Source organism: Cryptomeria japonica, chromosome 7, assembly GCF_030272615.1.
Source record: "Cryptomeria japonica chromosome 7, Sugi_1.0, whole genome shotgun sequence".
NCBI lineage: Eukaryota > Viridiplantae > Streptophyta > Pinopsida > Cupressales > Cupressaceae > Cryptomeria > Cryptomeria japonica.
This window is the reverse complement of record NC_081411.1, coordinates 446,719,651-446,744,629: the sequence shown is the minus strand read 5'-3', so window position 1 is coordinate 446,744,629 and position 24,979 is coordinate 446,719,651. Positions and strand designations below refer to the sequence as shown.

The 24,979-nt window shown below is 37.1% G+C and overlaps 1 protein-coding gene across 3 annotated transcripts in view; it reads left to right on the top strand.

Moving 5' to 3' along the window:
• Positions 1–24,979, top strand: part of LOC131030391 (uncharacterized) — a 208,251-nt gene that overhangs the window by 147,238 nt on the left and 36,034 nt on the right. For all 3 annotated transcript variants that reach the window (XM_057961195.1, XM_057961196.2, XM_057961193.1), the window contains 3 exons: positions 2,291–2,399; positions 2,915–3,033; positions 3,325–3,478. In XM_057961195.1, the coding sequence (XP_057817178.1) occupies positions 2,291–2,399; positions 2,915–3,033; positions 3,325–3,478 (382 nt within the window). The remainder of the gene's footprint in view (positions 1–2,290; positions 2,400–2,914; positions 3,034–3,324; positions 3,479–24,979) is intronic.

Sequence of the window (24,979 nt, the reverse complement as noted above, 5' to 3'; positions counted from 1 at the left end):
GCCAAAGTGATAGGACATATTATAGTAGCATTCCTTTTATATATCATTGACATGGTTTGGCATAAGTGTAAATGGAGTTCAATTAACTGAGTTTAAAATGGGAAAAAATTTAGAAAATTTTGGAAACCTAAAAACAGTGTTATATTGTGAAAGTAGAAAATAGTTTTTTATGTTAAATAGAGTACATAGAGATAAGAAATTACATTGTCAATTAAAACTGATTTTGTTCAATGTTGCCAATCACAAATATTTATAGATTGAGTCAATTGCAATTTATAATACAATGTTAAACATTAGAGACCGAGTCTCCAAAATACAAAGTTGACGATTCAATGTCTTGATTTTCATGCATTTAATCATGTTTACCTAATGCCTTTATCCAAACTGGCCAAATTTCCCTCTAAAAGCATTGGCTTATCAATAGCAGCTACCCTTTCTGATTCAGGATCAACCTTATCAAGATCAGTTGGTTGATATTCTTTGATACTACTAGAAATTATCATCATGAGTTCATATGCAAAATTTTTTAACTACGATGACCATTATATCAATATTACAATATTATTTTAATAAATCATGTCCACATTGAGGTCTTGATTCTAATTTCTTTACACACCTGTTTTGATAGGTCCATCTTACACACAAGTTGGTATTTAATCCAAGGTATCTTCTGAAGTAGCTTTAGCTGTACTGATTACCTCACCGATCACTTCTATTTTTTTGAGCCTTCTTCCTTTTATAGTTCTGGTGGTAATTCCTACATTCCTACTCATACGAGGACCTGAGCAATCAACTAATTTACAGATTAAAATAAGATAATCAAAGTCTAGTATAGCCCTGAATTTTTAAGGAACCAAGGTGTAACATTGTTGAAAATCTCACCATTTTGGGATATTTGAAAACTATCACAAAGAAGCCTTTGTTTATAAGTCTAGCCTCTGGCTTTTTCCTAACCCTCCATTCATGATATCCATCCTAAAATTGTTTTCATTGAGGACCAAACCACCATGAATATACACATCTTAGCATGATTTTGATAATATTTTTAACTTCTGGTAGGATGTAAGAGTCTTCTAAACTTACTTGAAGATTTTTCATCTCTTCAATCTGAAGATCGTAAGCGCCCAATGGGTGAATTTCCTTGGACAGGTCTGATCTTGCTCCTAATCATTTGGCACCAGTTTCCACTTTGCCATCAATGTCCAACAGCATTATTTATAAAACTTCCTAACTGATCTCCCCTAATTCCGTGGTGGTTACCATCCATGTTTGCCAATTTTTCTGATATCCTTCTCTGCTTTCATTCATTGTATCCTCATGCGTGCTTCATATTCTTGACATTTGCTCCTCTACTAAATTTTTTCTAATCTTGTTACAGAATTGTGGTTTAGGATTTTATAGCATATTGTTAAAGGCTTACGGGTTTTAATTTCTAAGTTTTTCTGACTTCACACAAATGTGCATGAAGGCATATAACTTTTGTTATTTGATCATGTTTGTCTTTGAGGAATGGCGAAATTCTTAAATGTAATTTTGTTTGTGGGTTTTCCCTTGATATGAGCAACAGTCCTCATTTGCAGCTTTGCATGTATTTGTCTACAGTATTCCTTTTGCTTTGTACGCAGGTTCATATTGTGTTAAGCTGATATTTACTCCTGACTATAATTTTTTTCCACATACCTTGTTTGATCATTTTAATGTTCTTGAATCAGGCTGATATTTCTTAAAGATTCTAAGATTATGTGATGTATATCATAGTATCTTATGCTCAACGATCTTCTAGAATAGCAATTGTGTGAGATGCTAACTATGCATATCCTTGAAAAGTTACATATAAAAGAGACTTTACATGAAGTTTAATTTGGGCTATAACCTTAATTCGATATCAGGTAGTGCTTTGTCAAAGGGAAATAGAGCCTTTTGGATGGCTTTCATTGATTTTGACAGTCTTAGGATAATTACTTTAGACAAGTAAGGCTACACATAACTACATTAATCAGCATATTTGTTGAGATATTTGATCTTATCTTGCATCACTGTTAGAATTTCTTGTTTGGCCTCTCAGAGTCAGATTCGTCTTGAGATTTGCCCAAGTTATTTGGATTATATCCTCTAATTAATATCCATATATCTCATATATCTCAAGGCGTCTATGATTCCGAACTGAGTATTATTTTTCTGAGAATGAGTTAGATGGGTCACTCAATAGATTAGGCCAAAATCAGTTATGTAGATATGTCTTCCTCTGGGCATCTTTGTTCTAAAATCAATTGAAGTTTTATGCATGCAGGAGTATTTTGAAAGACTTAACTACAGCTTATGGGCAAATGATATTGAAGAGTGGATTCTTCCATGCAGATCCGCATCCTGGCAATATTTTGATAAACAAAGAGACTAAGGCAAGTGGTACTTCTATATGCAAAACTATTATAAAGAAGACTTTCACAAAGATATCCACTTTTTCCCTTATAAGTGTATTTTGGGAAGTTTTTATAATAGTTTTAGGTCACATTGAAGGTATCAGTAATACCATTTCTGGGAATGGTTTATCTGAATTAGCTGCATACAGAAGCGACATATCTTGGAGTAGCAACATACCTTTTTCCTCAAGAAAATTTATCTTTTAAATATGTATTGAATTATTTTTCTATGTTTACTTGGCATTTCAAGTAGCGTATGCTGTGCAAATTTGTATTTCTGTTATTTATGCCCCCATTGTTGTAGTTTTCACATTATAAACCATTTACCAACAATTTTGTTGTATCTATGTGTTTTGGATTTTATATTTACTTCTTGCAATTTTGGTAGTCAGTTTTAATAAATCTATAGAGATCTTTATGTTTAGAGTACAATAATTTTATGATTCAGGCTCTGGGCCATTCTTGAAGTTCTGAATGCTCCGTTGTTTATGCAGGTTGCATTATTAGATTATGGACAAGTGAAGGAGTTACCAGATGATCTTAGGATTCAATTTGCAAGACTAATAGTGGCACTTGTGTCTGGTGATTCCCTGAAAGTAGGGAAAAGTTTTGAGTACTCCACTTATCTCTCAATAGCTTCCAACTTCTAACCTCAATTGTTTATGTTTCTGAATGTTTTAATCTAGATTACACAGAAGGAAATAGTTCTAGGAAGTAAACAATTGAAGTGAATTCCATGTTCTCTATTTGGTTCATGGATACAGTAGTGCTCTATAATGTTCTTTAGTGGCAGTTCCACCAAACATTTTATTTTTGATAACTTTCTGTTAAGCAACCAGTAGATATTAAGTGGATTTGATCTGTGTACATTTATTTTAGATCATTTGGATTATAAATTATGCAGGGATCTTGGGATACGATCTTCAACGAAAGCTACGGATAATCCAGTTGCCATCACAAAATTGGCCCGAATGATGTTTGATACTAAACTTCCACCTGGTGTCAAAGCTGCAAATCCTTTTGCAGAGGATTCCTCACTAAAAGAGGTTTCTGTGCAGGTATGCTTTACAGAATAGTTTCCTAATGGCAAAGAAACTCCTCTTAACTCTTTTACAAAACCACGTATCTGTTAAAATAGCTATTTCTTTCTCTTTGTAACTGTATTGTCTTGCCTCATGCAACTGCCCAATATTTACAAGTTTGGAGATATCCTGGGATTGTTAATTATTGTTAGTCTCTCCCATGAACTCATAAGGAGACATAGTAATATTTAATATGTATATATTTTTTTGCTAAGTTGTCGGTTTTGCTACGGGTACGAGATATGGGTACATCAGTATAATTTTTTTTTCTTGGGTATGTTATGTGTTGTGCTGTGCACACCCTCCCTGTCTTCGACAGGGACTCCCTTCTTTTTCTTTTGCCCTTCTATTTGTGTGTGAGAGAGAGAGAGAGAGAGAGAGAGGGAGCTCTGGGATATGCATCAAAATCAGGCTTTTTGCTGTTTCAAGGTTCTTCCAAGGCCTAAGTTTGGTTTGGAACTTAGGTTTGGCCAAGGGGAAGAATGAATAAATCATGTTTTCAATGTCCTTCCAATGCCTAGAACTTAGGACCAAAGTTTATGCTCTCTTGAAGCAAGTTCAGAGTTTTGACCTGAGAAAAGTTTTACATTTACTAAATTTTAAACCTTGTAATCCCTTGGAAAATAGCAAACTTTCACCAAAAATTTCGGTGTTTATCAAACTTCTTGCTTTCCAAATCTCAACTTTTTACCGAAGTTCCCCATAGCATAGCAAATTTCGGTGTTTGCAGGATCTCTGTCTCGGAAAGTCCGAAGAAAAGGCCGAAGTTTAGGCCAAAAGTCATGTTTTCCTCCAATATCATGTATCTTGTGCCACCAAGCATCAAACAAAGACATCAAAGACCCCCACCTAAACATGATCAAAGAATGGCAGCATTAAATCTATATGTTTAAAGGATATTATCGATGAAAGAGAAGCAAGGTATGTCAAAAGAACAACTTTATTCCCTAAACCTTCCAAAAGTTCAGGCCCTTCCCTAGGCAAAATTTGAATTTTTCCAAACCATTTGCATTTAAAAGCACTTGAAAACACCAAACTTAGCACCTAACTTGACCAATGTTTGAATAAAGTTCGGCACTTTCAGACCTTTATGCTTGCCAATCATTAAAAAAATACCAAAGTTGATCAAAATTTGAAGAAATTTGAGCATTTTTAAACCTTTTTGTTTGCAAGTCCCTTGGAAAATCCTAAAGAAAACACCGAAATTCACTAGAGGCATAAAAGATTTGGGCCTTTTCTAAACTTATGGCTTGAAAATCCCATGGAAAAGTCCGAAGTTTAGGCCTAGTTTAGTGCATTTCTTCCCAAATTTCGGTGGCACTAAAACATGGTCCTCGTGACCCTCCCAATGCAGAGTTTTCATTCCTATGTTTGCTTGTTACGGTTGAGGTGAGATTGAAGGCATCGAAGGCCTTTCCTAGACCAACTTAAGGCTAGTGCTGATTAAAGCTCAAAATCAAGCAAAGTCTTCACTTGTAGAGTGTTTCTCTCATTCATCCCAAACCTATACAGTTCTTCACTTCCTCAAAGTCAAAGACCCTCTCGGGCATGATAATGTTCAAATCCTCTGGGGAATGAGCAGATTGTGAAATGATAATTGATCCTTGATCTCTGTGTTCATGCAGAATGGAGGACTCAAAGGAGGCCATGTGGAGATGATTGAGATGAAGCACTATCTTCTAGAATATCGATTGAGTTGGGGGATCCCTAAGATAATGCTAGAAGAGATAATTCCATAGGCAGCATCCTGAAGATGTTGGCGAGTGGAGCCAAAGGGCGAAGAAAGAAGGGTTGGATGAGCAAGGACCCCTACCATTGACAGGGCAACATGAGAAAAGTCAGGGTGAGGGATTGAAGGAAGAATCGTATAGCAGTGTGTTGGATGGCGTTGTTTCCAAGATTTTGAAAGACAGAGGCATGTATAGAACACTACAGGACATACAAAACAAAAAAAGGACAGCTGGAGATAACAAAAAATAAATTTATTGTAAAAGCAATTGCTTTATTTTAAGATGACTACTTGTGGGCCCAATTAAATGCAATCCAAAAGGGGGGGCACAAGTTAGTTATTTCCTAGCTACCAGATTCACCTTTTTGTGCCTTGAGCCTAGTGAAAATTTGTCTTCTAGTGGGATTAATTGAAAATAGTTGTAAGTAGCTGAAAAGATGGTTGATGGTTGTTGAGACCATTAACCAAAAAGATGTTAGGACTTCTAGAAGGCAAATCAGAGCCATTGGATGGATTGAATCCTGGCCACTGATTCAGAATATAAAACCTATAAAAGGCCAGTGCCTCTCATTGTAAAGGGTTAGAAGTTTAGAAAGTTAGACAGTTAGAGTTTTAGAAGTAGCAGTAATTAGAATTAGAATAGAGTAGGATTGTTGGACATAAATTGTTGTAATGACAGTTTTAGTAGATGAATAAAGCATTGAAATATGCTGTTTTGTCATTTGCCCTAACTTGTTTGCATGGTTTCTCTCCATTTGGCTAATTAAAGTTTAGTGGTTTGGTGAAGTGTGAGGGTATTTGATTTGATTTCAGGTTCATACCAGTGGGGGCTTGTTGATTGTAAGTCTTTGTATATGATTAGTCTAAACCTATTATTGCTCTTAGTTGAAATGTGAGCATTTGTTTGGGGTTGCACCAGTATTGGGTATCCAAATGAGTGTTCGTGGTTTGAAAATCTATCATCCCCTTTGGAGCTTGCACTATTCTTGTAGAGTTGTGAGTTTATCTTTGGCTGAGCAAGAACTAGTTTATTCGATATCTGCCTACCCACAACACCAACTGTTACTATCGTTGTCCTTTGGATCCCTAAACCCTATCTCTTTGCTATTTATTTTCTCTAATTTGAGAAGTAAAGCATCACCAGATAGCCATACTAGATGCAGGCTAGCGTAAAATGCATAAGTTCCCTCGTGTTTACCAACAATACACATCAACATCGAGTTATCCTTAGCTAGTCAAGACCTGACTACATGAGCCTCGAGGCTATCTCCCGTGACCAACCCAAATAACACTAGAGATCTCCTTATTCAAGAGGGTAGGATATGCTTAGCATTCTATTCTGCCTTGATCAAAAGCTGAAGTTTTTTCGCCATCAACAGTATGTTTGGGTGTGTACAAAACATACAAAATATACAAATTGTAAATACATTTGATAGTAGGATACTTCATCATTGATCAATACCAAATGCCAAAATGGTAGTCATAAAAATAAATATTAAATGCCAATTTATAGTTTGGAATTTCAATAATATGTCATATGCCATATAATACATATATTATATGACTAGGGTCACAATTCAAACAAAAATCAATACAATTTCAAAATTGAAATAAATACAATAAAAAATAATAATTGTCTTCAATCTTCATCAATCATCAAAAGGATCTAGATCAAGCTCATCGTTTGGTTCAAGTTCAACATTATTTGAACCACAAGTAAATGCATTGCCACTCCCACTACAGTCTCATCATCTATAGTGGCTCTAGCAGGCTCTTGAATAGATGCATCCAAGTTGGTACACTTAGTTACTATCTCCCAATGCTTTGTTGACCATTCCTTGTAGTCTTCTTGCTTATGCGATAGAAGACACAAATTGGAATGGACACTAACCAAGTCTTCTACATTTTTTTGTAGTCAACAGTGAAAAGCACACAAAATACTGAGAGGGGGGAGTGCATCAACATTTTAAACTTTTAAAATGCACATAACCACATAAAACATAAAGAGAGCAAACATCAAGATGCAACCATTGAATTTCACATGGAAAACCGTTTCGAGTAAAAAACCACGACATATCAATAGGCTTCAATTACCAAATGAGCACCAACTCAGAGATACATAAGTTATTAGAAGCAAACCATCGTGCCAATGGGGTGAAAAGGATTGGTTCCAAAAACACCTTTCATTTATTCCTGACACAGTCTAGTAAGCACTGCGTCAAGTGGCCATACCACATTGAGCTGCCATATTCAAAACATTGAAGTCCACAATATTAAATTTGACTACACTAAAAAAAAGTCCTTTTGAACATTCAACAGATGACATGTCAATTTGATTTGGTAAGAAAAGCCAGCAAGCAGTTGACTTGTACAAGTAGCCACCTCAAACTGACAACCAAGTAGCTCAAATGTAGCTCAACCAGACAACCAAGTAGCTCAACTAGGCAACCAAGTAGCTTTATCAAGTAGCCATGTAGCTCGACCAAGGAACCAATTAGCTCAACCAAGCAGCCAAGAAGCTCAACAAACAATTGCTAGACAACCTTGGTCATCATCCTTTGACATCAATGACAAAATATCCAACAAACAAGTTATGCTTCATTGAGTGGATAAAGGAGTATGCATTGTGTACTCCAATTCCATTGAACGGAAGAACTTGCAACTTGTTATGAAATCAGAGAGAAAACCAACACAATTTAAAATAAAATTAAAAATAAAGAATGGTAAGTACTAAAGTGTAATATTCCCCTGATTTTTTTTAAATTTTTCAATAGCAAGATTACAATCACACCAATCACCCGTTAGGGTTAGAATAATGAGATTGTAATATCCCCACTTTGAAATAGAATTTAATAATAAATGATAATAATATCCCCACTTTGAAATAGAATTTAATAAAAAATTATAATAATATCCCCACTTTGAAATAGAATTTAATAATAAATGATAATAATAAAATTAAAATATAAAATGATATAATTAAATATGATTAATTAAAAATTAATTAAGTTAATGAAAAGTCAAAAGACATCAATGGAAAAGTTGTGACTCCCTCAACAATGATATATAAAAGGGAGAAGAAAACCTCATTTGAAGGGGGGATAATTTGGTAATGAGAAGTGCAGATCTGATTTAAATAATAAGTGCAGATTTGATTATGAAAGGTTGTGTCCCTTTCAAATGGTAGAAATAATGAAGAGTTGCACTCTTTCAAAGGGTGATAATGGTGAGAGGGTGTGTCTCTTGCCAAGGGGCATACATGATGAAGAGGTGTGACCTCTCCCTCAAATTGAGAGATATAAAGGGAAGGAATCAAAAGCATCTAGTGAGATCAGCATTGATAAGATCAGATCAGAATTGTTATCAAGTTACAGGAAGTAACATTTGTGTTCTTTGTGGTATGCCTCCCAATCTGCAGGCAACATCTACAGTGCGAACTTTAACCTCAGGCTACAATCTGCGTACAGGTAAGAGGGGTTAAGAAGTCTTAAGGTATATATGTGTGTGGACATGTGTGCCACACACACACATATATATTAATGCATTTTTATGAATACATATATCTCTAATGATTACTTATATGAATGTAGCAATAAAGATAGGAATCTATGTAGAATATGTATGTATATTTAGGATCATTAGAAAGATTAAAGAATATGTAAATTATGGAATGGAAAATAGTAATGAATTATAAAATGTAATATTAATGTGATTATATGATGGAGGCTGTAGGGAAGAAATTCCTTTAGGCTAATGGAGGGATTATGATAGTCCCTGGTAGGCAGTATATACTGAATATCTATATGCATATATTTGGCTTGGTTGACTAAGTTCATCCAAGAAGAGATGGATCTGGCCGGTCCCCTCTGATGGACTTGGCTGATGAGATGCATCATCCAAGGCAAGGAATTGACATATGGTCTTTCTTGGATGGCTTGGGTGTAAGAAATTACACCCAAGACAGGAATCGAATTAACCTTCGATTTCTTGGATGGCTTGGGTGTAAGAAGTTACATCCAAGAAAGGAAACGAATTAACCTTCGATTTCTTGGATGGCTTGGGTGTAAGAAGTTACATCCAAGACAGGAATCAAATTAACTTTTGATTTCCTGGCTTGGGTGTAAGAAATTACATCAAAGACAGAAATCAAATTCACCTTTGATTTCCTGGATGGCTTGGAACCAAGATGGGTTCCAAGAAGGCGAGCTTCACATCTGCCTAAGGACATATCTTCGTATGGCATTCGTATCCTTTTTATTTTAAAGAATTGAAAGTAGTGTTAATTAAGTAATTGAACTTTAATTGCAAATTAGATTAGTTATTTATATATATTTTTGTTGTGTTCTAACAATCTGTTTTGCAGGACAATGATCTCTAACTAGTAGGGACATTACAGAGATCCAAACAGCTGAAGGGAACCCTACACCTTTTGATCACCAAGAGCATAGACTGGGAGGGTGAGAGCATATGGTAGCAGGGGATTGTTAGTAATAATCTGCTGAAGTGCTGAATACAATAATGGGCAGCAAGCCAGCCCCTTCCGCTTATCCAGTGGGTGGGTGAATCAGGAAGCTTGGCAGTAAACCAACCAAAAGAACAACACTCCCAAAACACGAATCACTCAACCGCAATTTTTCAGCGGGAGGGCTGAACACACCAAACAAGCTCAACTCAATTGCTTATGTAGCAGGAGGATCATTACAATAAACATCGCTCAACTGCTTATGCAGCAGGAGGACCATTACAAACATATATCACTCAACCGCTTATGTAGCGGGAGGACTAAGTAACAAATATCAAAATATAGGCGGCAAGCCAGCCTCTTCCACTTTCCAATGGGAATGCTTACAATCCAAAAATGGTTAGTAGTACTACTACTTAACCTTACAATATAAAATAGAGAGATAGAATAGAGAAGTAATGCTGTCCAATGCTGATAAATTTCTTCAAACAGTTACTAACTCCCAAAAGATCCTTGAACATGAATTTATGAAATCCTAGGATCAATAACACGCAGAAGAAACTAAGAAACGCTCAATTCTCTCTCCAAACTTACCCAAAAACACCCCAAATCATTCCCAAATCAACTAACCTACTCACACTACGAAAGACACTCCCAAACACCAACTTCTAGAAATCTGTAATTTTATGACATCAAGCTGAAAACCCACCAAATCACTCATATCTTTCTCTATACTCAACGGAAAACCCCCAAACTAGATGCAAATGAAAGATACAAAGAAGGCGATAAGGATAGAATAGATAAACAACAACTAACAATGCCCCAAACCCAAGACGCACAACCCAAAGCACCTCCAACATAGGGGGTACCAAAGCATAAGTTCGATTCGCAAGATAAATTTCAATACACCACGAAAACCAATGCAAACTTACAGGAATAATCGCCTAGGACATCGAAAACCAAGGAGCCAATACCCAAAAGCAGTAGGGGGTCACACAAAGACTTATGAATGAAAATATGCTTCAGCCATGACTTCCCCAGCAGCCTGGAAACACACCAAAACTCGAACTACAGCAGAACCAGCAATCCGACACTTCAACAAACTCGCAAATATCATTGAAAGGTCAGGTAAAACAGCTAGGTACTATCTTGCAAGTACAAAACTGCACTTAGCTAGGAAGGCTCACTTCGAAGCTCAGATTTCAATTGCCAAACCGACAGCATAACGATGCAATTTTTCAAGATACCAAATGAAAGGCCAAGCACCTGTATTTATAGATTTTTCCCTTTGAAATTCAAATGTAATTGCTCCCAAATTCGCCCAAATGTCATTGCATTTCATTTCGCTAGCACATGGCGTCCAATTTACATTTCATTTCATTACTAAAGTAGGCGCCCAAGTTGTATCTAATCAATAATTAGACAAGTTCGAACTTGCCTAAGTCCTCAAACAATAACCTAAGGCATTTTCAAATTTCAACGCCTAACTTAGGAAAATAACAATATGGATGGCAGATAAATATTTTCCCCTAAGTTGCCCACAATACAAATAATCAATAATAAAAATAATTAAATATTAAACCTTAGGATAAGGAATTAATATTTAATTAAATAACTTATAACTCCAATACTGATCAATACCAAAATCAAGGATGGAGCTGTGCGATGAAGACCATTGAACTGTGCTAAGTCAGGACCCTATCCGAGGCTGCTAAAAATAGAAATGCTCAACACAACCACTTACTAAAAATAGTAAGTCAAGAAATACTGCTCCGAAAAATATGATATTTGCACCCAGAGAAAGAGCTTGGAAATCTCAGTAGAATTGCATCATCCATACAGACAAACCCTAACTTACTAAAAATAGTAAATTCTTACTTCACAAAAGAATCAAATGCATGTTATGCCACCCTGGAGTTCATGGAAAACCCAGAAGGAAACCATAAGAAGAACTGAAGAATTCCCTCCTGACAAACCCTAGAAAGCTTGTGCAGAACTCCACAAAAGTAGGAAACCCTAATTCTCCTTTCGACAACCTACAGGTCTGCGGAATAGGCCACTAGATCACTGAATGAACATCACTAAGAAGGGGACGTTACATAAAGTCTATACTTGTAATAGAATCTTGATCGCAAGAGGTTGGAGTAAGAATTACAATAGAGATAAGAGAATAAGTTTTATATTTTTTGAGATACATTCTAGATTTCAATACTTGTTAAAAATAATATACAAGTTGTAACAAATTGTTCGAAGGCTAAAAGTTTTACTTTCAATTACAATATGAAAATACTAAAAAAAAATGCACCATTGCCCCCAATATGTATCTCAACATTGCATCAAAATCGGAGTCCTCCTCTAAGTCACTACCATTATGAGGGTTTGCCTCATCCAACGTAATCCCAACCAATCCCTCAAGTGCCTCAACATCAACCTAGGTGGCATCTTCGGGATGAACATACCGTTGTAAAGTAATTTTCTTGATACTTTGGAGTTTGATGACCTGAAATTGTAGAGCACTACGCACGACCACTAGCTTTTCAACTCATCTAGAGGTGGTCTGTTGCTCTTGATGGAGTGGATAAAACCATATGTGGACCAATTACCCTTTGTAGCATAGGAACTAGCAACTTGTGAAAGGTCGTGAATGGAAATAATCCTTAATTGTACCCTGTATCCTTCTTTTGCCATGCCCACCATCCAATAGGATCAGTTTGAGCTAATGAAGGTCAATCTATTTTCACCTCTAGCTTATTGATGTTGGACCACAAAGATTTGTAATGGCAAGCCATTGCGTGTGAAGTATTATAGACTCCTCAACTCAATACATCTTTTGAAATGCCTTCATTAGCCCTTGACAAATCTTAATTCCATGTCCTGTAACACCCAAGAAATGAGACCATACCCTTGTGTAGCTCCCTTTAAAATCTATTTTGAAGATGTGACACAACGACAACCCCCCCCTTCCCCCACCTTGATTTTTCTCGTTGGTATCCAAGAATGTCATAAGTCAGATAAGAGTTTTCTTTGTTAAAAGAGCCCATAAGGTTTCAAGACAATTGAGGGGCACTCAAATGGATTTGGTGGCTTTTCGCATCCACCCCAAAACTTCCACACTCAAATGAGGCTGAAACTCTTGCATTTATTTCCCTTTCTTCTAGTTCATTGCCACTACTATCATTCCCACTACTGCTCATGTTGGTTTTGTGAGATTTAATGAAACTTTAAACTGAAAAATGAAAAAAATTTGAACGTTTTTTACTTTTAAGATTTAAAATAAAATTAAAGGATAGAATGACTTAACTCTTTTAATAAATTGTTGTTTCACTACCAAATATGCCTTGGATTCAGCTTCTCTCACAATTACTCCCCTTGCTTATAAAAAGGATAGAATGACTTACCTCTTTTAGTAAATTTTTCTTTCACTACCAAATATGCCTTGGATTCAACTTCTCTCACAACAACTCCTTCAAACCTTGCTAAAATTTTTTGTTTCTCCTTCAACTTCAAACCCCGTTGCAATTTTCAATATTTTTGACAAACGTAAAATGAAATCAAATAGCATTCAAATGAGGTTTTTTTCCTATTTAGGCTGACTTCTTGTGTGGGGGCCCACCAACAATGATTAATTTTATTTATTTTTATTACTTTGAGTTTTTTTTTCAAAAAAAAAAAAGGCATTGGATAGTGGGGATGTGTTGGTGTTTGTTTTATCATTCACCAAACTCATAATAAAATGTCCAAAGACACTCTATCCTCTCTTGAAAAATCACCGCTTATGCTAAGATTGCGAGAAGACCATATGGTGATTCCAAGGTTTCTTTTGTCAGGTCTTGACGCGTGGATAAGGTCAATGGGCGTTGTGATATGCTGGTAATACACAAAGGGACTTACGCTTGGATTGTTCAATTCACAATGAAGTATTAGACAATGAAGCTCTATCATTTGGGACTTGGAAATTTGATTCTTCTTGTCGCCATCCGATTCTGATTGGGAGCTTGTCTTTAATTCTTCAGAAGATGAAATCCTTCAAGAAGTTGTCCTGATTGTTTCCATAGGTCTGGTATTATGCATGAAATTCCCCAAGAAGTCTGAAATTCTTTTCTATATTTTCACCAAGTCTGAGAACTTTTCTTTCTTGATGCTTTGAGATTCTTTGAAGTGCGTTGAATTTGGAGAAGAGTTCTTCTATGCCTTCGCCATCATGGAGGAATTGAGAATTTCTTTCTATGAAATAGTTTTTCCCATACTTGGCCAAATTTTGGCCATCTTTATGCTCGGACAAACCTTGCTTGTGGATTTGTCTTCAATTTTGAATTTGGCTTGAAAGTCCATTTGTGTTTTCTGTGATGATCCCGCCTTAGCTTTCATCCATGATCTGCAAAACCAAAAGAAAATTAAGTTAAGATTCTAACTTTGAGTGCAAATTTTGAAGGTTTGATGGCAGATTGTGTTCTGAATCCTGATTTTCCAATTCCTCAGAACTTAGAGTTTTTGACAGGTTGTAAGCACTTAGAAATTTGGAAATACTCAGAGAACTTGATCTGATTTGAGAATTTGGAATTGAAATTGGTCCTCAAGAAACCTATAAATGAGAAACCCAGTCTCCAAAAATCTGTGAATTAAAGCTGAAATCAGATTCGAATTCTGGAAAATATGCGAAAATCAGACTAAGTCCCTGAAAATCTCTTCCAAAACTTTGAAAAGTAGATTGAAAATCACCGAAGATGCCTTGAATCTTCATCAAAAGGTAAGGAAACAGACTAGAATACCCCTGTCACCTTGAGAAATTGATGAAAACCCTTGTTTGTCTTCTTCTCAATGCCTTAGAAAATTTTCAAACTGTTCTTGAGGCTCTGAAAAATGCTTTAGAAAACCTGAAATAATCTTTGTTCAAGTGTCTCGCTCTCCAAATTCAAAGTGCTTGAATGAGAGAAATGAATGAATGATTCATTCTTAAAAAGTTCAAACTTTGCAATTAGAAACCCAGTCAGTCCTTCCAAATTCGAACTAGATTTGTTTCTATTTTTCTTCCATTCATCGAACCTAGACATGTTTTGTTTCTTTGTTGAGTTTTAGTCTCTTAAGAAAGTTTCTATTTTGATTTCAATTGAACTCAATTGCTTGGGGAAGTTCTGATTTTGTTTCTAGTTTGAGTTTAGTTCCTTGAGAAAGTTTCTATTTTCAGGTTGAGTTCATGAATCGAACTCCATCTTTCTTTCTTCTTCCAAATTTTGAATCTTTCTAAAACTATCTTCTTTCCCCTAGCTCGAATTTTGAAACTTTTCTTCCTTCACCATGGTGGAGTTGGTAAAATATTTTCCTTGCTTGCTGATCAGATTTTCAAGGTAGGGCGGACTTGGAAGAACCACTTCTCCATCTACATGGTGGACTTGGCAAGAGTCTTTCACTTCTCTTCAAAGCCTTCTACTATTGCTAGGCGGACTTTATCAAACCTTTGCACGTCTTACTTGAAATGTGCTTCACATGTGGGCGAACTTCATGGAAGTTGTGCACCATAGGCAAGCGGACTTCATGGAACTTGTGCGCCATGGGCAAGCGAACTTTATGAAATGTCTTCCACTTTGCAAACAAGTTCTAGGTGGGGTTGATCAATCCTTTGAACCATATTCGATCTTCTTCAAGGCAGACTTAGTCATGTCTTTGCCCTTACCACATGACGGACTTGAAGAGACTTGTGCACCACAGCATGGGCGGACCTCCTTGTTGTCTTCCCTATAAGAGGGCGGACTTCACCACACTTATGCACCTCATACATGGTGGAGTTCATCAAAGTTGTGTACCATGGGTAGGCGGACTTGGAAGAAGGTATGCACCATTGAGGGCGGACTTCATGAGACCCTTGACCATGTGAACATCCTTGCTGGGCGGACTTGGAGAGAGTTGATCTCCATGAGAACCAGATTCAAAATCTCCATAACTTATGCATTTCAACTCGGATCTTCTTGAAATTTGAAAATCACATCTTTTCATCCTTGAATCCCTCTAGATCCCTAAAATCTAGGAACTTAGCTTTTTCGGACAAAACTTGAATTTTGGAGGAATTCTCGAATATAACTCAAAGCCAACAGTGCAAACCCTAGATCCCCTTTCCAAAAATAGAAAAAGAAAGCATCCCTAAAAAATAGGAAAAACTTTTCTAAAATAGCCACTTCGAGGATCGTGCTTAAAGTGCCAAAAACGAAACTTCTTAAAAAATAGAAAAAAGAAAACAAGCAAAACTTTCCAAAAATAGAAAGTTGTCCAAATTCACTCAAATCAATTGCAATCTTCATCCTTCGGACTTTCTAGGCACCCTGACGGTGTCTAGACTCTGTTCTGACCATGGCTTGCACAAACAGACTTATGACTTCCAAAACTCAAACCTTTCAAAACTGACAAAATGGTGCCGCGAAGGTTGTGAGACTCTAACAAAAACCCTTAAAAGAAAAATTAGGGGGGTCCCTATTTGCAATGGGGCGATGTGTGAAAAATGTCACAACAAGATGACCACCTGTCCTTGGGACAATTGGAGGACATCATAGATGTACTTGGCAGTCACGAGGACATCAATCACCCCCCTATTTTGTTTCTTCCCCATTTTGAAGATGTTTTCAGGTGGTTTTGGATTTTTGGGGATGGCTTGGGGATGTCCTTGACACATTTCCCCATCCTTGAAATGTTTTGAAAATGGGCACGTATCCCTTGTTCGTAAAACAGACAATATAGTTTGATATCACAGTTATTCTAATGATGCAATCTTCTAGATCCTACACACACACATGCCTTTGCAAGCCAAATCCATTAAATTAACTATGATAAACTAAAATAAAAGGTGGGGTGAAATCATAGTCATAGACTCATAGATGAGAATGTAATTTAAAGATGATTATCACTGTTATTGATTGAAGTGTGAAAGGGCCACAGCTTGTGGTGTAGGAGCACATTGGTCACATGGATGCCTCATGGAGGCTTTTGTAATGGTTTTTGTTTTTTGTGCTTGTGTTAAGATGTAATAAGGTCCTTAGGACCATTTGGACCATTTGTAATCCATTTGTAGTCATTTCAATTCAATTTGTATGGCTTTTGATGCCATTTGAGTCACATAGGCCTATAAGGTCCTGATTGGCTCAACCTTGGTCAAACCATTCCAATGGTGTCCAAAATGAGTGGAAATGATGTAATAGGTGTTCTATGGTCTATTTTGATATGTCTTAGGGGTATATGCGATGTTTTGAGTCCATATGATGAATAGGTCAAAAGTTGTCAAAAGATGCAACTTTTACATCTTTTTAATGCAAGCTTATGTATTTTGCTTTCCAATGGTCACCCCTTTTGAAAATCAGTTGGGGGTCGTTGGGATGAGGCTTAAGGAGTTTAAATAGCCTCATTTTCGCTTGATGCAGGTTGGTTGTTGATGTATGCATCGAAAGGAAGAAGAAAACAATAAAATTTAAAGCTTTTCTCTGCAATTTTCCTGCAACATTGCTGCAAAAATGTTCACAACTCTCTTGTACGGTTGAATCAGGATGTGAGACTGGTGCCATTTGAAAGCTGACTGAATTACCTTTCTTTTGATACCACCTTTGTGCATTTTCATTGAGTACAAAGCATTTTGTGGTCATTTTCCTAAAACAGTCCTGAAACCCTAGTTTCAAGGGTTTGGACTGAGAAATGTAAATAACTCGCCATTCTTTTGAGATTAGAACTCCAAATCTTCGGGAATGGTATATATAGGGGTTCTCCAGGTGAGGTTTCTTCTATTTTTATAGGGACTAAGTTTTGAAGCATGTTTGGTGCAATGAATGTCTAATATCTCCATGTGTTAGGTTTAAGAAGCATAGGTAAGTGTTGACGTGTCTAAAATCGCGGAACTACAACTTCATCCGGCCAACGCAGATTAGAATGTACTCGCTGAGTATCCTATCCTCTCTTGAGATAAGGAAATCCCTAATGCTGTTTTTGCGTTTGATCAAAGGGGATAACCTCAAGGTTTCGATTGTCAAGTCTTGACGGCGGGATTGCTCAGTGGTTTGATGTGTTTTACTAGAAACACAAAGGGGACTTACGGTGATATGGATAATTGCTTGATGAGTTCCCTAAAATTCTAACAGTCTTGTTATCGATTGGTTTCAGTCGGATGATACTATTTCAGCAAGACTGTGGATTCTTCTTGGTAGAAAAAAAGGGGAAAAAAAAGGATAGGGAAAGAGAGGTACAGAAAGTCTAAATTATTAAGATAGCATATTCAAGAAAAGTAGACAGACACCTCCAAATAACTAGATTAAACACTATCAGCCATTCAAGCACAATATTTGTGTGAATCTAGTGCGATCTTCAAGGGAAAATGGAGTTTTTCATGCTATTAAAAACAACTTCAGAACTTTAACATTCATTCAATGAGTATTCTATAACCGAACTAAGCATGTGAAAGGGTTCAGATTAACCATGCAGAAGGAATGACAATCAGTCAGTCCCTAATGGGATGAACAACGAGGATTCTATCAGATGTTTATCTAGAAAATGCTATAGAACTGAAAGAAACATAACAGAATAATTCAAATTGGTGAAGAAGGAGACCATGCACTCACAATGAAATTGAAACAGTCTTAACTTTGCATTAAATCCTGTAAATTTCGCCAAAGCTTCAGCAACAATCCATGAACTTCTTACAAAATGAGGGAAAACCAGTCCCTTTAAATAGGCTTCAAAAATAGATGAATGGCCAAGATCTAATCTAAACAAGTGGCCCAGATTCATCCTTACAAAAGGTACCCATACCCATAAATGGAGGGTAAATATCAGCAACTACCCCAAAGGGAGCAATAACTACCTAAAAAGGTAATTAAAACATATCCAAAATAATTCAAAAAGTGCATATACACAAAGTTTTAAGTTTATAGTTGACTTGGAAGTCAAATATGACCCTTTCGCCAAAAAGTGCACTTTTTAAAATTTAAAAGGAAAAAGCACTTTAGGAAAGCACTTTCTCTATTCCAGTTTCATATCCTTTTACCAGGAATTCATCTTCGCCATGCAAATATTCTTTCCAAAGGTCCCGACCTACTGCACGTGAAAGATACCCACCACTGAATGGATTGCTGATTTGTTTGTTTAATTTAGTTATTTGGCCAGCGTATACGTTTTTTGGATTTTTGAGGTTAATGCTTGAAACTTGACAATGTAGAATGAATACAAATGCAATACATAAAGAAATACTGACTGGAATCAAATTTTCAGACTTCTGATTTATTTATCAGCAATGAATAATTTCAAAGAATAGTTAAATGCTATCATTCAAAGCCAACTAACATACCAAGCGTCCCGAGCTTGCCTCGTAAGGCTTATTCTACTGCCTGAACTGAAGAATATGATGAAACTGGAGCTTCCACAATGAGACAACAACTCCAAAATGTTTTATTGACCCTAGCATGAATTATCAAAAGCAATTGACGAAGAATTATGCAGACCCAGATGGAATTCCAACTTCTTGCCAGGAGAAGCTCCAATTTGGTGTGCTTTTTACCCACTGATTTGCTCCTATAGCTCCAGTATGAATCAATTCTCCCAAACAAACATTGAAATTCTTCTTATTAACTCCTAACAATTATTTTTGTAACAAAAATTCTAGTTAAAACCCTCCAATTTATTTCTTTGGTGTCCCATGCTGTCTCCAAATGGTACGATTCAGCTGGAGGATGAATAGCTGAACCAAATTAATAAAATAGAGTCTGAAATGACTTCTAAATCTGCTGTGATCTGAAAATCAGATTGTCTCCTTTCTGTAGCAGTTGCAAAGCTCAGAAAATTGGCCCTTTTTGGCAAGATATGAGCTTCCCAGACAAATAAATGTAGTGTAGATGAGGGGGATTCCGTCCTCTCACCCAAGATCTGAAGGTTTCCGTCTCCAAATCCCAAAACCAACCCTGCAAGAAACATTGCAGACCTACAATTACCAATGCTCTCCAAAAAACAACTTCAATAATAATTGAAATGCTGCCCACAATGTCTTTTTAACATGTCTCAAACCCTAATTCGAATTTGGGGTTAGGGTTGTACTTTTGGCATCATAAAACATGTTAAATTGTTTCTTTTTATTAAATAAATACTTCCCCTAAGTGGTTTGACCCATTGAGGGTCTGATTCCTCATTAAAAGTGGCCATATTTTAAGTTATAACTTCTAGGAAAATGTGCCAAGGGGCCACTTTATTAATATAAAGTGATTGTATTATTTCTCTTTATTATTATTTATTTAATCCAAAATATTTCCTGATTTATTCATAACATGAAATCCGCGACTCAAATTTGAATTCCGTCTAAAGCACTGTGATCACTCATGTTGTCCGAGTCCTGCAAGACAATTGACAGTTCCTCCTAAAAAGTAGGGACTCGCCCTAAAAAGTAGGAACCTCTCTCCAAACACCTGTAACTGCTCAAAAGTATCGTGCTCTACTCCTTGGTCCCCCAGGTGGTCATTCAATCAACTGCCAGTTCTCCCTAAAAAATAGGAGACCTCCCTAAAAAGTAGGAACTATCGTCTAAAGGTCCAAAACGGCTCACAGAGCCTTTGCAAAGCTTCATGACCCTCAAAATGAGTCCCCTAACCATGTCATTGACCTACGGGAACTCGAATGGTAGGTCATCCCCTGCTCATCTCATGTCACCTAGAAAAGGGGACATTACAATCTTCCCTTCTTGAAGATTGCTTGCCCTCAAGCAATCTGCACCTGCACGCTGAAAACCAATTCACTAGATCCCATATCAATCTGATAAACGTTGCTTCACCCAACCGCTGCGCTACTCTGATATAAACACTTGTATACCCAAAGTGAGACAACTCATCATGGATCCACTAAAGAAATACACCACACATGTCAATACCAGGATCCCAAATCTTTGCACTGTCATATCCATCCATCATGTCAATACTCATTATACTGCTGTTGTGAACCTGAACATCATCTAAGCAGCTAAGAGCTTCACTCCAATTGAAGCCACAAGTACTTCCAACCATCAATGCTAATATGAATCCATCAATGAGCCAATTTCCAACAGGTAAAGTGTGTTGAATACTTTTCCAAGACCTCCAAACAGTTGTAACTTTACCTATATTTCCACAAATTAATGTGCCTTCATTAAAGGTTGCTAAGTAAATGTTTTGTTGAGCCATGTAACAAATGAAGTCCCTTACATGCTGATCTTCATAGCTGACTGTCAAATCTAAGAAAACTAAGTCACCAATCAATAAGTACTACGCTGCCTTATCATATGAAAGAGGTGACAAAATCAAAGGTGCATTGGGAACACCTTCTATGCCAATCAAGGATAACTCATTAGTGGTTGGTCCACTATGAGCCTCATTATCAATTCCATCACCACCATGTAAAAAATAACCAATATCAATTGAAAAATCAGAATTAGATAGCTCTTGTTCCTCCTTACCAATATGGTGATGAGTATCATGAATGTGCTGAAGTTGAAGCTTGGCCTGATGAACTATCAACTTGGCTTGCTTCGCTCTTACCAACCATCCTTCATTCATCCTCTGAGATTGCTCTATATCAGCTGTCCCAAAATGCACAAAATCTGATTTATGATGGATTGTATTATTCACATTATCATAACTCATGATTTCACTATGTGTACCTTCAAGTCTAGAATGCAAATCATTATTCTCTTCTTGACCAAAGGCTGCCATATCTTGAGGAAGAGAAGTTATATCACTTTTGTTATGAACCTCGTGGGGTGGCTCGAATGACATGCTAGAGGCTGCTGATTTGCCAAGTTCAACATACACCTCCCCTATCAAGATAGACTCACACACATCCGTCAAACTCTCCTCCGAACCATCACCATTAGGTACATTTTCTGTTTTGTTCCCATCTTCTAAGGTCTGATTTGAAAAATCAAACTCATTATGACATGTATCTTCAATATCAAAAGCATCAGTAACACCCAAACAATGAGTGTTTGCATGAGATGACCCCTTACAACTATCATCCTCATGCACCAAAGCATCGAAATCTTGATTATCCTTAGTAGTAAGATTGCTGTCATAAAAGTCAGGGCTGATATGGCTTGTTTTCCCCTTGCATCCCTCTTGTTTAACACTCATATATTGCGTGCCAACTGTAGGAATCCCTCCTACAACTTCCTCCTCATGTGCCATGACCTTTGAATCATCATTGTGTTCATATGAAGGACTGCTGTTATAAAACTCAGAATGGTTGCCATACCTTTGTGACATGTTTTCAACATTCATAGGTACCACTTCATCCCTTGTAGCATGTTCATCAAATTCCTCAGAGATTTTTACAAACCTCATTTATGGACGACTCAATCGGTTCTTCTCTTTTTATTTGCAGCTGATATGAATTCATAGCATCTTCATCTTCATCTGGAATACCCAAAATTGGGTGAAGGTAAGCATATCCTGTAGCTTTTTTGGAAGGGAGCAATACCCATGATAGTTGTTTATGACTGTATCATTGAATGTTTTAACAGGGGGCCTCCTCCTTATACTTTTAGATGTAGTTGAACCTCTAGCGTGTCTTGAACTCTTTGAAGGTGTTTGATCAAATTCCCTTCCTGCTTGTTTATTTTTACATAACCCTGTCATGATGATTCTTTTTATGTCCAATTGAAAACCAAATCCAATCACACCAAGTGAATGCAATTACCACCCCACAGGCTGGCAGGTTTATGCAATGATACCATTGAAAGATACCCACCACTGAATGGATTGCTGATTTGTTTGTTTAATTTAGTTATTTGGCCAGCCTATGCGTTTTTTGGATTTTTGAGGTTAATGCTTGAAACTTGACAATGTAGAATGAATACAAATGCAATACATAAAGAAATACTGACTGGAATCAAATTTTCAGACTTCTGATTTATTTATCAGCAATGAATAATTTCAAAGAATAGTTAAATGCTATCATTCAAAGCCAACTAACATACCAAGTGTCCTGAGCTTGCTTGGTAAGGCTTATTCTACTGCCTAAACTGAAGAATATGATGAAACTGGAGCTTCCACAATGAGACAACAACTCCAAAATGTTTTATTGACCCTAACATGAATTATCAAAAACAATTGACGAAGAATTATGCAGACCCAAATGGAATTCCAACTTCTTGCCAGGAGAAGCTCCAATTTGGTGTGCTCTTTACCCACTGATTTGCTCCTATAGCTCCAGTATGAATCAATTCTCCCAAACAAACATTGAAATTCTTCTTATTATCTCCTAACAATGATTTTTGTAACAAAAATTCTAGTTTAAACCCTCCAATTTATTTCTTTGGTGTCCCATGCTGTCTCCAAATGGTACGATTCAGTTGGAGGATGAATAGCTGAACCAAATTAATAAAATAGAGTCTGAAATGACTTCTAAACCTTCTGTGATCTGAAAGTTAGATTGTCTCCTTGCTGTAGCAGTTGCAAAGCTCAGAAAATTGGCCCTTATTGGCAAGATATGAGCTTCCCAGACAAATAAATGTAGTGTAGATGAGGGGGATTCCGTGCTCTCACCCAAGATTTGAAGGTTACCGTCTCCAAATCCCAAAACTAACCCTGCAAGAAACATTGCAGACCTGCAATTACCAATGCTCTCCAAAAAACAACTTCAATAATAATTGAAATGCTGCCTCCAATGTCTTTTTAACATGCCTCAAACCCTAATTCGAATTTGGGGTTAGGGTTGTACTTTTGGCATCATAAAACATGTTAAATTGTTTCTTTTTATTAAATAAATACTTCCCTAAGTGGTTTGACCCATTGAGGGTCTAATTCCTCATTAAAAGTGGCCATATATTTAAGTTATAACTTCTAGGAAAATGTGCCAAGGGGCCACTTTATTAATATAAAGTGATTGTATTATTTCTCTTTATTATTATTTATTTAATCCAAAATATTTCCTAATTTATTCATAACATGAAATCCGCGACTCAAATTTGAATTCCGTCTAAAGCACTGTGATCACTCATGTTGTCCGAGTCCTGCAAGCCAACTGACAGTTCCTCCTAAAAAGTAGGGACTCGCCCTAAAAAGTAGGAACCTCTCTCCAAACACCTGTAACTGCTCAAAAGGATCCTGCTCTACTCCTTGGTCCCCCAGGTGGTCATTTAGTCAACTGCTAGTTCTCCCTAAAAAATAGGAGACCTCCCTAAAAAGTAGGAACTGTCGTCTGAAGGTCCAAAATGGCTCACAGAGCCCCTGCAAAGCTTCATGGCCCTCAAAATGAGTCCCCTAACCATATGGGAACTCGAATGGTAGGTCAACCCCTGCGCATCTCATGTCACCTAGAAAAGGGGACATTACAACACGTTCTTCGCGAACATACTCTTGGAACCTGATGCATAATTGGAATAGTAAACTGAACGGAGGCATAGGGGGATGACGAATTTTATACTGCATGCCCTCTAGATAACGGTATACGTGCCTCAAACCATCCTGTTAGCTGGACCGATTACGCTCAAAACACAATATGTCTGAATGTAGTTGGCCGACAAAACCAAGGTCCTCTGCCGAGTAGGCGATCCTGTCTGTTCTTAATCTTTTCTCCCAGTCTGGTGGCATCACATCATCAGACATATCATTCTTCCACCCCAAGACCATTGATCGGAGGATTGTCTTGCCAAGCTCTTGCATGTTGTTCAGAATTCCATCGCATGCATCCTGCTCTTTGTCAATGATTTCCCTTGTCTCATTCCTCATAGTGATAATCCAGTACCATTCTTTAAAAATGCTGATATCATGGGGGTCCAGGATGGCGGAGAGTGTGGGGATCTGTGCTTGGGTCCAGAAAAGTGCCCTTACAAGAGGCAGGGTTGTAGCAACTACCTCATGGATTCTGAGGCATTCCCGTTTTACCTCGAGTAGCTTGACCAAAATGGTCTCTCGATGGTGGGCCATTTCTTTTACCTCCTCAATAATTTGTTCTCCTTTTTCCTTAAGGTCTCGCATCCATTCCTTGACGGCCTTGGCCGTATCCCGTACTCCTTCAAATTCTGTCGTGGTCCTCTGTGCCAATGCTGTTGGGGTAATGTGGGATTCGGAAGCATTATGCAATGGTCTCAAGAGTTGATCAATGTATCCCTCGGCCTGTTCAGCACGAGCTTGATACATGTTCTTTTCAGCTGTTATTTCTTCGAGTTGTCTGAGCACGTTTTGTACGGAATCCTTGAATTCCTTCCTTTCCTGTTCCTTAGTGGTTCGTCCGATGGGGACAGTCGTGATGCTATAATCATCCAGGGTAATCTGATCTGCTGGCTTGTCTACAGGCGGGGTGG